The sequence below is a fragment of the Microcebus murinus genome, chromosome 1 (assembly GCF_040939455.1).
Source record: "Microcebus murinus isolate Inina chromosome 1, M.murinus_Inina_mat1.0, whole genome shotgun sequence".
Lineage (NCBI taxonomy): Eukaryota > Metazoa > Chordata > Mammalia > Primates > Cheirogaleidae > Microcebus > Microcebus murinus.
In genome coordinates, this window is record NC_134104.1 from 118464180 (window position 1) to 118482019 (window position 17840).

General features: G+C 44.5%; 1 protein-coding gene across 2 annotated transcripts in view; it reads left to right on the top strand.

The window, feature by feature from the left end:
• DZIP1L (DAZ interacting zinc finger protein 1 like) overlaps positions 1-1475 on the top strand; it is a 39047-nt gene extending 37572 nt beyond the window's left edge. For both annotated transcript variants that reach the window (XM_012787749.2, XM_012787750.2), the window contains one exon: positions 498-1475. In XM_012787749.2, coding sequence (XP_012643203.2) covers positions 498-659 — 162 coding nt within the window. In that variant the 3' untranslated portion in view covers positions 660-1475. The remainder of the gene's footprint in view (positions 1-497) is intronic.
• The last annotated feature ends 16365 nt before the right edge of the window (positions 1476-17840 follow it).

Consider the following 17840-nt stretch of genomic DNA (forward strand, 5'->3'; position numbering starts at 1 on the left):
TTGGCTGCAGCCCAGACCCCTTCCAGGCCGAAGGGTTCCTGAGGCTCCTGAGCTCCCCTCAGGCTCCTTCTGTCAGAGTATTTATCAGGCCTGAGAGAACTAGTCTGAGAGGAGGAGGGCACGTCAGCTCATGGTGCATTCCGCTGGAGAACATGGAAGGGTCAAGACTCTGGGCTTTTGGCTCTGTCAGTGTGGAAAGTTAAAAATCTGCACAAAATTTAAATGAAAATGAGAGCAACCGGATCTGCACATAGCCCTTTCCAAGGTGCTTGCCTCGATTTGGTTAGTAGGATTTCAGGGATATTTGAAGTCACTCTGATCCAAGGTCTCTGAAGCAGGTTCTCAGAGGCATGGAGACTTGGCAGGAGGAGAAGCGTCTCCCTGTCGCCTTCTTCCAAATCTACATCTGTCCCCATTTCCACCCTGCATTGCGCTCAGCTCTCTGCCACCCTCCTCCCTTATCTAAATGTATTTTCTTCTCTTCTTCACCCCTGCAGCTTTCTGAAGATGACAGTGACCTAGAGATCTCTTCCTTGGAAGATCTTTCCCAGGACCTGGACCAGAGAGAGAAACCCAAACCATTGTCTCGCTCAAAGCCCCCAGAGAAGTCTGGCACTGGACCTTGGAGCTCTGGCCGACCCAGAGTCCCTGGCTGGTAATCCTGGCCCAGAGCCTGGCTGGCCAGAGGATTTGCCTTGTCACCTGGCTGCCGTCAGCTCAGGTCCAACCCCAGCAGAAGAGGCTGCCAGATCTGTTGTCTTCACCAGCAACCAAGAGGTTTTCTCCTTGGAGAGAAACAGAGCAGGGAGTGGATATGATCTCTTCCCTCCCTACCTGCGAGGGGCCCTGCCACAGAGGTGCATCGGTGCCTGGCCGGGTGTCCCCTGGGTCCCAAGGCTTGAAAGAAGTTATAATAGGACATTCAAGTAGTTTCCTTCCTTCACCTCCGTGGCCACTGCAGACTGAAAAGAGTTACTGAATCTCTCTTCCCAAGCCTTTTGTAAACCTGCAAGAACACTGTGGAGATGGATTGTATATGGGGCTTTTTTGGGTACATATGCCTCAAGTCATTCAGTTATTGACCCAAAGGCAGTTATTGAATGCCTAATGTGTGCTGGGTCTTCCAGCCTCTCACTGCTGAGCTGGGGTGCATGCAGGGCTTGGGGGGGCAGAATGTCTATAGTCAGTGCCAGTCCGGGGTAGTAATCTAGTGACAGACATGAGGTGTTACAGAAGCATATAAGAGGCCACCCAACCCAGCCTGGGATGATCCTGGAGAGTTTCCTGGAGTCGCCTGTTCGTGGGTAGGAAGGAAGGAGGGCCACTTGGCTGGGACCTCTTATCCCCAAAGGACCACACATTTAATTTTTGATGTTATTTCCAAAATCAGGTTATATACATAGCCATTGTATTTTTTTAGTATGAAAAACATTAATTTATTATATGCAAATATTTTTTAAATATAGCATGATGTTTTTAACACTCTGGTGTGTATGTCATTATTTTTGGAGCTTTAAAGGGTACAGGGAGGGAAGTAAGCAACCTGCACCTCTGTGGTGTCAGATTCGATCCTTTGGGATGCACTTGCCAAGATGGGGTTATTGAGGAGCCTCACCTGGGAAAGGTGAAGGGGGAGGAGGCAGGGTTGGGCAGGAGGGCTGCAGAGTGTAGTGCAAATCTGACCACGTGGATGGAAAGAGGGGAGGAAGCTAAAGGAGCAGGAAGAACCAGCCCCAGACTGCAATGCAGGGCTGACACGGTCCCCACCAACCTGGCGGGGAGCTCCAGGGCAGGAGCTGCCCACCTGGGAGCCCCCACTGGGCAGAAACGGCCAGGCCCTAGTATGCTCCATGCTTGTCTATTGGCTGGGGCGTCCAGGATGAGTGAGACCTTGACTTGAAGGGTGAGGTGAACCCCGCAAGCCAATTTCATTCCTCATAGTTGAATGGAAATTTTTTTCCTAAAGGGAAACCAAGCGATGAACCTCTGCTTCTGCCACAGGAAGATCTATTTTGAACTTTTTGTTATGGAAAATTTCAAACATATATACAAGTAGTGGGAATAGCATGATAAGCCCATGTTCTTATCACAGGGTCCCAAACATCATCAACTCAACTCACTGCCAGTCATGTGTCCTCTATTACTGGCCCCGTCCCATCTGGGCTTCTTTTGACCTCTGGGTGGTGCTTTCACCTGTGCTGGGCCCTGAGGTTCTTGTAGGAAGGTGATGGAGGAAAGGCACTGCGGAGAGCTGAGAGGACTTGGTGGGGCTGGTGTGGGAGGGCCGGACATCCTGGTATGAAGAAGCTGCTCGGTAGAGTTAGAGCATAGGTTACCAAGAGCCTATGTGGGGACTGGGGCCAGCACAGCCCTGGCTGGCTGCAGGTAGTTCCCTTTGTGTATCTCACGCCCTACCAAACGACATTTTAATACCAGAAGAGTAAGATGGGGTTAATCTTAAAATAAAAGACAGAACTCCCTAAGAATGGACAATCAGCTCCTCACAATGTCACACACCTCTCATTTTCCTCATTTTGTGTTAGACCAATGGAAACCTGGTTATAGACCAACGCTGGTCCACAGCCTAGCACTCAGAACCACCACACTGGTTTGTGTCTGTGAACCATAAATATCAGCCCTTACATTCCATGATTGCATGCTTCAATAGAAAAGAGAAAATTTAACTAGCTGTATCTTCTGAGGTAACTTCAATAATGTCCTTAATTTACACGGAGGGATGATATAGATTGGACATTTAGAATAGATTTATAGTTATAACCTGAAAAATGTTTTTATCACCTAAAACCTTGAACCCATAATTTAGAAAGCAGAAGATACTTTGGTCTCAAGGCTGGAATCTGGTAGTGGTGTGTAACTGAGATAAAGATTGGCCTGGTGTGGTGGCTCACACCTGTAATCCTAGCACTCTGGGAGGCGGGGGCGGGTGGATTGCTGGAGGTCAAGAGTTCGAAACCAGCCTGAGCAAGAGCAAGACCCCGTCTCTACTATAAAAACAGAAAGAAATTAATTGGCCAACTAATATATAGAGAAAAAATTAGCCAGGCATGGTGGCACATGCCTGTAGTCCCAGTTACTCGGGAGGCTGAGGCAGCAGGATTGCTTGAGCCCAGGAATTTGAGGTTGCTGTGAGCTAGGCTGATGCTATGGCACTCACTCTAGCCTGGGCAACAAAGCGAGACTCTGTCAAAAAAATAATAATAAAAAAGATTAAGATCATTTTCAGCTTTGGAAAACCCCAAATGAAATTATATATTATAATAAGTTGATTCACATACTATAATAAAATTCTAAGTTTATAGGGAGCCTGAGTAAAGCAACCTGTAAGGTCAACAGAATATCCAGTGTGATTCTGTACTTTTTCTTCTCCCTCATGTCCCTCACTGCCAGTTTCTGAGGGGAGTTGCAAAGATCCACTGAGTTCTCTCTAGACCCAGGTGGAAACGATGTGGGAGTTGTCCTGCACGCGTGTGGCCTGCTTAACATCTGTGCTCATGGCCGCAGCTACTACAAAAGGCTACGAGCCTGTCTTCCTGCTGGAGTTGAAGGTGCATGCTCAACATTTAGAATAACACACGTAGCGCAGAACTGCCAGCTGAGGCACTAACATTTGTTAAGTTCTTTAGGGAGGAGGATGTGTCTCTGATCCGTGTGTCACCCATGTCTGCGCGGAGCAGACACTGGCCATCTGATAAGCTGAACCAGGCTAATCCCGAGGCAGTTACTGTGCCAGGAGTTTCTTCATGCATTATTCCACCTAATGACAAGACAAGATAGAAGAACTAACCCAAGCATGGAGCCAGAAAGAACAATATTTCAAAGGGATAGAAAGGACTTGAAATACAGATCAGAGGGTGGTGAATAAGACCTGATCCAGAAAAGACATACTGACCTGAATTGTTCTGCCATTGGAATTAGGCTTTTGTGAAAGATAAAGCTGCATTTCATACTCAAGAGAGTCCATCAGTGAGTGGAGTGGATTGAGTGGTCTGGGGAGAGCTGCCCATTGATTCTGTGACTCTGACACAGATCTCTCACAGAGGAGATCAGTGAGAACTTGGGCCTGACGGCTGACCGCTAAGGGTCCATTGAACCCTAAGATTCAACAGGCTTTTCTTGGTATCAGTTGAGCACAATATTCACGTGTGGGGAGTGCTTTGGGCTCCCTGATGAACATGATCGGTTGGCTTAAAAGCTGCCACTGCTTCAGTTTTATTTTGTGCAGGTCCAGCCAACAGGTGCCTTCCACATGGTGGCAGTGTGTGCCACAAAGTGGGTGGCAACACAAGCACTGTTCTTTTCCTTTTTCTTTTTTTCCACTCACTTGGGCTTCGCTGAAGAGATAAGCTGGGTTCATCCAGCCTGTGCTGCCACATGAACTTTGGCAGGACTTGGCAAATTGTCGTAGTCAGCCTGGCAACTTTCCTGAGATTAAAAAATAAAACAAAACAAAGCAAAACACTCCAAACCTTTAAAGATAGGAAACAGAGCAGGACAGGGCCTGGTCTGTCATGCTTTTCTGCTTATCTTTGTGTTGCCAAGGCCTAGCTGAGGTCCATGCACAGAAAAGGCAATCAACAAACTTTGACAGGTTTCACAGCCCGTAATTGAACCCAAGTGCCAGCACTCAAGCCTCACTGTTAGGAGCTTTTCCCTGGCCTGGAAATATCCAACTTGCATGGCAATCCCACATGGAAAGATCCTTATGATGCTGTTGCTTCTTCAGTTGCTATATGATTTCTCCCATTTTGTTTATAGATACATCTAATTGATTTGTCTATACTGGCTGCATCCCTCTTCTCATTCCACGAATTTCTTAGATATATCCAGTCTTAACTGAATCTCAGCTTTGGCTGATATGACCTTGAGCTGCCCTTGAACTGCCCCTTACTCCTCAACTTCCCAGTGTATATACATATACCACTACTATTTCCATTATCTCCCCATCTCCACCACCGCCTCCAACCTCCGCCACCTTCATTGCCCCCACACCTTTACGACGGCCACCACCACCACCATCATTGCTACCACTTCCACGTCCACCACCACTGCCACCTCTACTACCATCATGACAACCACCCCCTTCACCTCCATCACCACCTCCAACCTTCCTCACCGTCATCCCCAGCACACTTCTGCCACAACCACCAGCACCATTGCTACTACCACTTCCACGTCCACCTCCGCCATCACTACTGCCTCCTCCACTGCCACCTTGTCACCACCACCTCCACCATGAATTTAACCAAGTAATCTGAACATGGTTGCCCACTTGTGAAAGCACCTACTATTGTAGAACGAGTGGAGAGAACCCAAGGAAGAGAGTCAGGAGCCCTGATTGGCATCCTGGCAGCCACACACTTGTTTCATGACCTTTGGAAAGTCGTGGAAGCTTTTGTTTTCTCATCTGTGAAGTGAGGGGGTTGGCAGGACTGGTCCCCTAGACGTACAGTATTACACAGTTCCCTGAATGCCGTAGGCTTTAGAAATTCACTTTTACCTTTAAAAAGGTTAGTCAATTTACTAATTATAACCTGAAAGTCTTTTTGATATTTTAAAAATCCTCTTGCTTTTTCTTTGTTCTTTGAAAATTTAGAGCTGCCTCATTTCATAATGCCTGAAGCCTATATTTATAATCAGCATCTATTTCATGGTTCTGAGCCGTCTTTCACATAATTGTCTTTCTTTTTTTTTTCGCTTTAGAGTTAGTTCTTTTGTGGTTAATGTATAGCAGAAACAAAATGACTTTAGAAAAAGCCCTTTAGGAATTCTGGGGTTCGCATCGGTATCACGAGGGGCCCACGCGGCTCTGCGGCAGAGCCAAGTCTCAGAAGGGACAGGCAGCACCATGCAGGGAAGACGGAGAAAGGAGCGACTGAGGTCAGTGCAGCGGTGTGCAGCAGATCCACAGCGGCGTAGACAGCGTGCGGAGGCTGGCCTGGAAAAGCCAGAATATGGCAGTCTGGACTCCAGAGTGCAGGGCGCTGAGGTGTGCAGCGAGGCCAGCAGGGTGCAGCGGCCACAGAGCGCAGGGAGGCTGAGAGCGGAGAGTGTAGGTGGCAGCTCTGTGTATGTGTGGGAGAGACATGGCTTTATCTAGGACCCCCAAACTTGTAGATCTGGGTACGTTTGCGTTTCACATGTAATGCCGGTCACGGCATCCTTTCGTTATGATGCTAAATCATGTGTCAGGCCAGCTGTGAACAGTGGATTCCACTGACTCTCTTAAATGTTGCTGTTCTTTGTTGTCATTGAGCACAAATATAAATCCTACCCACAGTATGCAGGAATATGTGAACGATAATTTTCTGGCTTGTTAAATCTACCATTTGGAATTTTATAGTGTAAATGTAGAATGATAGATCTATCAACCCCATCTTCGCTTGAACTTTTTAGGCTATAATTACTGCATCCCTGGAATGTGATCTCATTCAGCGCTGATGCACCCCTGCTTTCCACATGCAGCCACCTGTAGGGAGGATAGGAGAGGGGACCGTGGGCGGAGTGAGAAGCGCAAGCTATGTCCATCATGGAAGGTGTGTCCATGCGTTCTCCACAATGGCTGAAAACTGAAGTAGGAGAGCATGATGTCACCACATTGACTGGCGGCAACAGAGGACCTGGGTTGGAAGGGTCCACTGGTGTTGCAGTCTCGAAAGCCCGTGGAGACTGCAGGTGAGACCACCCTTTGAGGACTGCTGCATGTGGAGGCACAGGGCCTGTTAGGGGTTTAGAGAGTCTCTGGGTGCAGCAGTGGGGACACACAGGGTGAGCAATGCTTGCTGTTATTGGATGTTGTAGACCTGAGACAGTACCATGAACAGAACATGGAAGGGTGAGAGTTGACATGTAAGTCCACTCATGTGGTAATGGACCTTTGGTAGCCCAGAACCTTGAACTTATTCTGTGAAAAATGTGAGAGTCACCCCAAATCAGAACATTAGTACTGTTTTGGAGGCCCCTGGGAGTCACATCCTTAGATCCCACCCTGAGATCTAAACCCTGGGCCCCACACCCTGGGGTCCACACCCTGGGCCCCATACCCTGGGGTCTACATCATGGGATCCACACCCTGGGGTCTATATACCCTGAGAGCTACACCCTGGGATCCACATCCTGGGGTCCACACCCTGAGCCCCACACCCTGGGATCAACACCCTGGGATCCCACCTTGGTAAGCCTGTCTCCCCTTCATGTCTCCCAAGCCCACAAGTGAGAATGCCACAGCATTCTCCAAAACCCCAAGAAACTAAGGTATATCCTTCTGAGATATCAATTTTATTTGAGTATCTGATAGGATAAAAGTTAATTGTTTTAACTGGTAAATAACTTTAACCTTAAAAAATTGCAATGCATATAGATATACTAGGGAGCAGAATGCCACATGCATAAGGGTTCACACTCAGAGCTGTCCACTTGAGTCTGGGCCCTGTAGGCCTCCCAAGGACACAGACTGAGTTTCCCCTGTGTGTGTTTTTAATATTTATTGTTATTGTTAAGATATAATTCATGTAACCTAGCTTCTCACTCTAAAGTGTACAAGTCAGTGGTTTTCAGTATATTCACAATGTTGCGCAATCCTTATTCTTCCCCTGTTTTTTTTTTTTTTCGAGACATAGTCTCACTCTGTTATTCTGAGTAGGGTGCTGTGGCATCAGCCTAGCTCACAGCAACCTCAAACTCCTGGGCTCACACCATCCTTCTGCCTCAGCTTCCCAAGTGGCTGGGACTACAGGCATGTGCCACCATGCCTGGCTAATTTTTTCTATATATTTTAGTTGGCCAATTGGTTTCTTTCTATTTTTAGTAGAGACGGGGTCTCATTCTTGCTCAGGCTGATTTTGAACTCCTGACTTTGAGCCATCCTCCTACCTTGGCTTCCCAGAGTGCTAGGATTACAGGTGTTAGCCATGGTGACTGGCCTTCTTTCCTGGTTCTTAAGGGGTCCTTTCATGGAAAAGTTTGGGAAGCACTGCCTGCCTATGCTACTCTGCCTCCAGAGTGGAATTTGTAGCATCAGTGATGGGATTGGAAAACCTTTTACTGGGGGGTGGGGTTGGGTGCCACAGGGCTGTGTTTTCAGGGCCTATCAAACCCTGCCACTTTGCCAACCCTCCTTCTTCTATCTGGGAGGCAGACCCTTGCTCTGTGTGAGTGCTTGAGTATTCATACTGTGCTGTGTGGATTATCACTAGAAGAAACAAGGATGCTGTCTTCCTGCCATAAAAACTACTAAATCACGAAGGACTAAACAGCTTAGAAACTGTGAAGACTCCTGAGAGAATAGAAAGGGCTGGACTTACTTTTAATCAGTTTTCAGCACGGAGACAGGTGTCCTGTTAATTCCCTTATTCAGACATGTTTGTTGTGGCGTTAACAAAGTCAGCATTCTCTAGAGACCAACAAAAGCCTGATCCAATGTGAGTTTGTGCTTTTCTGTAAAGATTTGTGGTGGGATTCCAGGCTGTTTAGATAATGGCCTTCTACTTCCAAGATTCCAGGGGGCCAGATATTTGGTTATGTTTTTTTTTTTTTTTTAAATCACTTTTCATGCAAATTCAGGAGTAGGCTCAAACAATGGCAAGTGTTCTTGTCATTCTTGGCCAGTAGCTCAGTTGAATGAAGATTTGGGAGTAGGAAAGTCAGTCTAAGAACTTGCCTTGGCTTTGAGATTTTCTTTTCTTACAGATTCTTTTGAGATTTTGAGAAAACCATATACCTTCTCAAAGCCATATAGCAAAATCTTGCCAGCTTAGATCCTAAATTTCATAATTCACACTCACTGTAAGTTCCGAGAATTCAATGTATAGGAAAACAGCTACTGCCTCTTTGAGAAAGCGTAATTTATGTAGCTCTGAAGAACAATAGCTGTTTTTCATAGACCACATGCTGTGTGATAGGTGCTTTATACATATTATCTTTAATCTTCACAATAACCTTGCAAGGTAGGAATTAGCCCATGTTGACTGGATTGCCAAGACTAAGAGAGGTTAGTAACTGGGCCACTTTCATACAGCTTGCTAGGAAGTGCTCTGACTCCCAATTTCCCAAAAGATCCTCCACCCCTTTCCTGTGAACCATACTTCTCATTTGGTCTCATGTCATGGTGACTTGAAAGATCATGGGCTTTCAGTCAGACAGACATGTCAGATCCCAGCTCCACTACTCACTAGATGAATGACTAGGCAAGTCATGTAACCTCCCTGAGACTCAGTTTCCTCAGCTGTAATTGTGATAATGATGCTGTGGGAAGTTATTGCAGGAATGGAATGCACTGGACACGTCAAAGTCTCCTGCATGGTGTTGGCACATTGCATAGTATACCAGCATCTCAGCAAAAGGTACTTCTCTTTTCTTCTCTATTCATTTTAGTACCTGCTCTTGCACCTGGCACAAAGTGGGTAGTCAAGAAACATTTGTGAAAAAAAACAGAAATATTTGTGAAGGTAAATTCAAAGGATTCTCCATGGCCTTGTTTCATAGGAACATCATGACATTGGACTCTCTCCAAAATCTCCCTGGAAGAACAAAAGAAGTTCTGAAGCATGTCAAAGCTACCCATGGCTACGATCTTTAGGATGAAGCAGGAAGACAAGAATAGTGCTAAAAATAATGATAGTACTAAAATTCTGAAGTAAAATTTACTAGGTGGAGTGCTGTTGCTCTTCAAGAAACAGCAGTAGTTGGGGATTGTCAAGTACCCTGAAGCTCAAAGGACAATAAATGTGACAAGAACAGCTCCTGGGTTTGGTGGATCGTTCAATAATAATTAGATTGGTTATAGACAGTGCAGTTTTGTAAGTATATTTTCATTTAAGAGTAGAGAAAAAATAAAATGTAAGATTTTAAAATATGTAACATGGGGTGTTAGAGGGAATGCATTCTCACTGTACTGAGGGAGCTGTTGGCTGAGGTCCATTTCAGAAGGGATTTAGAAGGGCTCACTTGTGGCATGTGTCCTGCTGGGCTCCAGCCAGTTCCATGACAGATGTTGCTAATTGATCATGACATTCTCTCATGCCCAAGTCCTTCTCAGCACAGTCCGTTGGAATCAGTCTGAGTTGGCATTCCAATCATTTGTTGTCCCTGGCTCCAAAAAGGGACACTTTTGTGCCCATTTAGTACCCAAGATTCAGAGGCACCATTCCTCCCCAGGAAGCTTCAGTTAGTCTCCTGACCTGACCAGGTGATGGCGCCAGAGCTGCTAGCACCTTTCAGTATGTCATGGAGATTTTGGGGAAGTAGCCATGCATATGCAATGTGCTTGCTCTAGAACTCAGACAGGAGTCTATGTACACTAGATTAGAGGACAATAGAATCCTCTTTACTCACCCCTGAAGTAAATTTTTTCTTTTTCACTTTTCTTCCCATGAGCTGGGACTTTTCAGGACATTCTTCATTGCTCATGCTCTCCAAGTCCACCAAACCCATTTAATGCAGTGGGTATTTCCATGAGAGCTATACCCAACCACTGTCTTTGATGAAGGCCTGGCTTGGGGGTTCCATGTTTTGATTGGGATGCATCGGCTTTATGAAATAGTAAATCCCAATTGAAATCAACTTAAACAACAAAGAAATTCATCATCATACATTACAAAAAGTTGAGAGCTGGGGTGTCAGCAGGTGAGAAACATAAATTAGAGCCTGGCTCCACTTCCCTAGGCTTTTCTTCTTTCCTCATCTACGTTGTCTTCATCTTTAGGCTGGTAGCAACCTGGCTGTAGTACTTCCAATCATCACATCTAATCATAACAATGCTTAGATGGAAGAAGAAGAGGGGTGTGTGTGTGTGTTTGTGTGTGTGTGTATTTCCAAGGATGAAGCTGTCTCTTTTGCTTTCCTCTCATTAGGTGTGAAGAAGTCTCCACTTCAGTGAAGAAGTGCTGGAATCCTCCAGCACTGTGGTCCCCAACCCTCCTGCCACAGCCTGGTACTGATCTGTGGCCTGTTAGGAAACGAGCCACACATCACCGCCTGAGCTCTGCACCACTCTCCCCCAACACATGTCACCCCATCTCCCCACCCCCAGTCTGTGAACAAATTGTCTTCCATGAAACTGATCCCTGATTCCATAAAAGGTACTGCTGAGCAGACTTTCCTTTATGAACCACTAGTCAAAACTGAGTCATGTGCTGTTACAAAACCCACCATACTCTTACTAAATGATCTAGCCATTGTGCTTTTGGTATTTACTCAAAGGAATTGAAAAAAGTTACATCCACACAAAAATCTGCACATGGATGTTTATAGCAGATTTATTCTTAATTACCAACATCTAGAAGCAAACAAGATTTCTTTCAGTAGGTGAACGAATAAATAAACCATGGCACATCCAGACATTCTGGAAAAGGCAAAACTATGGGGACAGTAAAAAGATCAGTGTTTGCTAGGGGCTAGGGGGATGAGGGATGAATAGGCAGAGCACAGAGGATTCTTAGGGCAGTGAAAATACTCAGTATGACACTATAATGGTGGGTACATATCATCATACATTTGTCCAAACCCATAGAATGCACCACACCAAGAGTGAACCCTAATGTAAACTATAGATTTTGAGTGATAATGATGTGTCAATGTAGGCTCATCAGTTATAACAAACGTACTCCTCTGCGGTGGATGTTCATAGTGGGAGAGGCTGTACATGTGTGGGTGTATGGGAAATCTCCCTACTTCCTTTTGATTTTGCTGTGAACTTAAAACTGCTCTAAAAATAAAGCCTTAAAGAAGCAGAATGAAAAGATGCTTGCTGGGTATGTTCTCCATCCCCTAAGCAAATTACTGGTAAGGGGAATGAGCCACCGTGACTTAAGCTAGTCAGAATATGCTTTTTAGCTGGGGATAGGGCCATAGGAGGGACAGCTGATTTATTATTTTAGCGCAGAAAAAAGTTGATAGTGCTGGTGGAATGGATATTGAGTAGCCAAGCCCACAGTTCCTGCTATACAGTGACTGAATTGATTGGATAAAAGGTGGACCCTTCACAGAGGGATGACAAACCTTCTGTTGGCTAGTGGTCAATCAGATTTTCTCTTCTGAGAAGAATTTAAACTAAGGGAAACATAGAGTCTGCTTAGGTAGTAATAGATACTTTAACTAAAGTTCATGCAGAATTGGATCTGGGCAAGGGAACAATTTTTAGCTGAGTAAGCAGCTGGAGGGAGAACCAGTACTACTGAGTGGGATTTTGGTTCCTTGCATATAAAAAACTTGACCTGAGTATTCATATATGTTTATATCTCAAGGTGAGCACAGCTTAGGTTTAAACTAGTTCCTATGCTCACCTAATGTATATATATTTGCAGTTCTCAAACTTATGAAGTAACTTCAGATGGGCAAAGAAGACTAAAACTAAGATGATGTTTCAAGGCCCACCTGTTCTTAAATGTCTGGATAAAATCTTCAGTGGCATTTGCCTAGGAGTCCCTACCTAATGGGGTCAAGAGGATCTCTAGTTCCTCAGACCCTTTTCCTTAGAAGAATCCTGGGTGGCTTACAGTCTCCTGAGAACAATGACAGCTGGAACTTCCAGTATCTTCTATGCAGGTCCCATGAAGGCCTTGATCATAGTTGCTTTTGCTACTATTTATCTTGCCTTTCTTGCCTTTACTTTAGGATGATAGTTTAGCTGGGTGTAAAATTCTAGCTTGACAGTTGTATTCCTTCTGAACCTCAAAGATATGATCTTTTGTCATTTTTTAGTACTGATGTCAGTCTCATTGCCATTGATTTGTAATAAATAATTTTTTTCTTATTTTAACATGTTCTTTTTATTGCTGATATTCTGTATTTTTATTACAAGGTAGCTAAGCATGGCTTAATCCTGCTCAGAAGACAGATTTTTTTTTTTTTTGAGACGGAGTCTCACTCTGTTGCCTGGAGCCAGAGTACCGGGACATCAGTCCAGCTCCCAGCAACCTCAAACTCCTGGGCTCAAGCGATCCTCCTGCCTCAGCCTCCAGAGTAGCTGGGACTACAGGCATGTACCACCATGCCCGGCTAATTTTTTTTCCATATATTTTTAGTTGGTCCAGCTTATTTCTTTCTATTTTTTCAGTAGAGACAGGGTCTTGCTCTTGCTTGGGCTGGTCTTGAACTCCCGAGTTCAAATGATCCTCCCGCCTCGGCCTCCCAGAGTGCTAGGATTATAGGCGTGAGCCACCGCCTGGTGACAGAGTGTTCTTTTAATACTAGAACATTTGTCTGCAATTCTAGAGACATTTTCTCTCCTTATTTTGACTATTTTACTTTCCTGGAATCTGAATTAAATGCATGTTGAAGCTCCCCATCTTGTGTGTCACATCTACACAATCCTTTCAGTCATTTACATCTCTTTCTGTCTTTGTGTTGGGTCATTTCCTTAACTTGTTCTTTTAAGTCACCATTGCTGTGTCATACTTCCAATACTTTTTATAAAGGTCTTAACAAGTGCCAGCTACTGGCATTGGTTCAGAGTGACAGTGTTAAGGTCAGCATCTCTGTGATTCTCTTGCCCTTTCCAGCTTTGTCCCCAGATGCTTGCTGCAGCCTCAGTCACTATGTTTATCTCCTAGGCAGGAAAGAAGGAGGGGAAGGGGTAGGGGTCCAACTTCCACATGTATCTTACTGGCTGGGATTATATCATGTGGCTTCTATCAGCTGCAAAAGTGGATGGAAAAGTGACTATTTGAGCTTTTTCAGCCTCCACAGTAGAAGCAGCCAAGAGCAAAGAGCTTGGGAATGGGTATGGGGTGGGCCAACACATATCTGGTCTTTCAAAAAGTTTATTGTTATTGCAAACATAAAAATTACATGTCCATTGTAGAAAATTTAGAAAAACAGAATAGAAGAAAATAAATTCACCCCAGTCTCAGGACTTAAAGACAAGAACTGTTAACAGTTTGATGTATTTCCTTCCAGTTTCTTTTTTATTTCTCCCACAATTCAGATCATGTGGTATTTACAATGATGAATTTTACCTTTTCATGTAAAAAGAATGATAAATTTCTCCATTTATTGTGAAGATTTTTTAAGCATCAGTTTTATTGTTTGCATATTTCATGATGTCACTGTACCATAGTTTAACTCCTCCCTGCTGTTAGAATTAAGTTTATAGCACTTTTTCTAGTTCTACAGAATTAAAAACAACCTGGCATTGAACTTCTTTGTGCCCACAACCCTTTTTTTTGGAGCGAAGGTGACTTCCTTTGGGCAGGTTCCTAAGAAAGGGACAACTGGGTCACAGAGAATGAACAGGTGGAGTCTTGGAGTATGTTATCAAAGAGGTTGTGTGGTCATGTGATGCCAGCTCCCCAGTGAACCCTTGTTGGGTTCTCTCTGCTCCATCAGCAGAGTTCCTCTGCAGACAGATGGGGACTGGTCTGTCTGCACAAAAGCTACTGATGGGGCGGTTCTGCCAGCCCTCATAAGAAGACACAGTCACATCCATTCACTACTGACCTCAAAATTTCTCCACCTACACTCTAACCCCACCCCACCCCCAACATGTGTTTTTGCAGTTAGACATTTTTGTTTCTCTCACTCTCTCTTAATTATGACTTAACTCCTAAGACTTGGACAAACACTTCAAGTATCATAAGGGGCTTGCTGGCTGTTGGGGCAGCCTGTGCCTCATTGTGGTATTTTATTCACCCTTCAGCTGGAGGACTCCATCCTCCTTACCAGAGGCATTGCCATGGCAACCTCTCTCCTTTGGGCAATAAGTATGGGCGGCAAAGTCTTACATGCTTAATATGTTTGATATTTTACCTTTCAAAAAAATTCTTCGGGGAAATTCAAGTTGGCCTGTTGAACAAAATAAATAAGCTTTTTATTGTCAACAAGGGCTAAGGCGGCAGCTTTTGATAACAGGGGAAGCCTGGACTGGTCAAAAACCCAAAACCTGAAACCAGAGTGAGCAGGTCCACTCGAGACAAGGAAGGAATGGGAACCTCTCAGTGCTGACGGAGACTGGCTTGGATGCCAGATGCAGCTGGGGAAGCTCTAGTGATCTCTGGGGTGACATGAGCTGGGCCCAGCCCAACCTCAGTAATATTTGGGTAGCTTTTGGCTGCCACTCATGGAGGGAACAGATATTTCTCCTATAGACAGCGCACTTTAGGGGTCTTGGGGCTTCCTCTGCCCTTCTGGTGGCCTCATACCACAGTCCTCTTTAGCCTGGAAGCCCTTAAGAGTGCACAGTTATCACAGAGCACCCTGAGAGCTTTGCAGAGGCTAAATGTGTCAGCTCAGGGCGGATGAGGGAGCCTGATGTCTGCCCCATCCCCACCGTCTGGCTGTGCATTCTTTATAACAGACGTGCTCTTATTCAGCAGTTAAAATTTGAGAATTAAAAACTGAAATTTTGTAATAAATTGTTTTCAGTATTATGTTTCTTGGTTTCATTGGCAAACATTTTTTTTACTTTAGGGTGGGCATGGTGGTTCATGCCTGTAATCCTAGTACTCTGGGAGGCCAAGGAGGGAGGATTGCTTGAGCTCAGTAGTTGGATACCAGCCTGAGCAAGAGTGAGACCTGGTCTTTACTAAAAACAGAAAAATTAGCCAGGGGTGGTGGTGAGAGCCTGTAGTCCCGGCTACTCGGGAGGCTGAGGCAGGAGGATTGCTTGAGCCCAGGAGTTTGAGGTTGCAGTGAGCTATGATGACACCACTGTACTCTAGCCAGGGTGACAGAGTGAGACCCTGTCTCAAATATATATATATATATATATATATATATATATATATATATATATATATTTCTTTAGAGTAGATTTACATGGGTTCCTTTCTTTATTTCTTTATTTTCTTCCTTCTCTACCTTCTTCTCTCCTTCCATTCTTTATATATATATATATATGAATTTATTTTGCCCATTTAATGAGATTCCCTCTGGCATAGTGGAAAAAGAGGTGTGAAGCCAGACAAATACTGGTTGGAACCACGCTTTCCTGTTTATTAGCTATGTAGCCTTGGCATAGCTCACCTGGCTTGCTCAGGGCCAAGCGGTTTTCTGGAACACAAAACTTTCAGTGCTAAACGCAGGACAGTCCTGGATGAACTGGGGTGGTTGGTCACCTTACTTGGGCAAGATACTTAGCCTCTTTGATGCTTTGTTTCTTCAGTTGTGAAACAGGGATAATAATACCTGCCTCAGGGAACTCACCTTGAGGTTTGGAGACAATGCACGGAAAGTGCCTAAACTGTGTCTGGGACCTTGTAGATTCTCAATAGATGACAATGATATTAGTAGTAACATTAACATTAATAATTATCTGTATTTTTTAAAGGCTCAGAGTGATTTTTTATCATCATCCATTTCTGTCATCAATGCTTTTCTCTTAATTTCTAATGTCTGTTCAAAGGAGGGAAGGTTTATTTTGTTTTCTTCATTTTTGTGTCAGCCTGGGCACTATGGCTTGAATGTTTGTCCCCTCCAAAAGTTTTGTTGAAAATTAATCCCCAATGTGGCAGTAATAAAAGGCAGGGCCTTGAAGAGATGACTGAGTCATGAGGGCTCTACCATTGTGAATGGCTTAATCCATTCATGGATTAATGGATTAGTGGGTTAATGGATTAATAGGTTATCACAGGAGTGGGACTGGTGGCTTTATAAGAAGAGGAAGAGAGACCTGAGCCAGCACACTCTGTTCCCTGACCATGTGACACCCTGCACTGCCTTGGGACTCTGCAGAGTCCCCACCAGCAGGAAGGCCCTCACCAGATCAGCCCCTTGATCTTGGACTTCCCCACCTCCAGAACTGTAAAGAATAAATTTTCTCTCTTTATAAATTAAGCAGTCTCAGGTATTCTGTTATAGGCAACAGAAAAAAGACTAAACACTGGGTTTCTGAAGCTTTGCTATGTCCAATTTAAAAAAAGCTGCTAATTTTTTTCTGATGTCTAATGTCTCCAACTAGAGTCTAATGGTAATACACCAATAGAGATTGAGATGGTCTTTTAGAAACCTTGAGAAACTCACGGATGTCCCCAAAGCCTTCTTCTTTAGATATAAGATATTCTGTGCATAGCTCATACTGAGCCCCTTCTTTATCAGATGCAGGTCTCATGGGTTGCAGGTGATGAATGTCTGGAGACTGAGGCTCTGCTCTGGATCTTTCCCCACACAGGTGGGTCTGTGTGGCCCAGATCACCTGCCAACATTAGGCTACCCATGCTGAAGCAGATCCATCCTCACTCTTTCAGACTGGCCATTCTGGCCAGGAAAGGGAGTTGGGAACTGGGAAGGCCACTGCATGTGAAGGTCTGTGTGGCCTTGTGGAACAAGCAAGAGGCTAATCTGGGTGTAGTTACTCCTGGCTCCCCTGAACACGTCTTTCTTCTTTCTGTTTTTTGTCCACAACAGGGGTGTGGAGCTCTGCGTTCCCATCTTTAGAGGTGAGTAGAGGTGATCAAATGGAGAAATGATTGACAAAGGGTCTCCAAAGAGGAAGAAAATCTAAAACAACATAGTGTGAGGTCAGTTTCTGGGCTTATGAGCATTTTATTTTATTGGTTCAGCATAAACAGAGAGCTCTACTCAGCCATGACTTAATGGCTTCCTCTTTCCAAGCTGCCTGAGATGGTCAGGTCTCCAGGTAATGGGTCATACCTGCCCTTGTGGACTTCATGTCTGGGTGTTATTTTCTATTTTATGATTTCCTCCTCAGTTTTTAGTTCTATTTTTTCCCTAAGTATAAAATAAAGATATTCTCATTGAAGAAAAATTGGAAAATACCATAAAGTATAAATAAAAAGGAGAGTTTTCATTATATCTCCAACCAGAAACAACCACTTTAAAAAAAGTTGGAATATATTCCTTCCCAGGGCATTTTTCAATGCACTGTT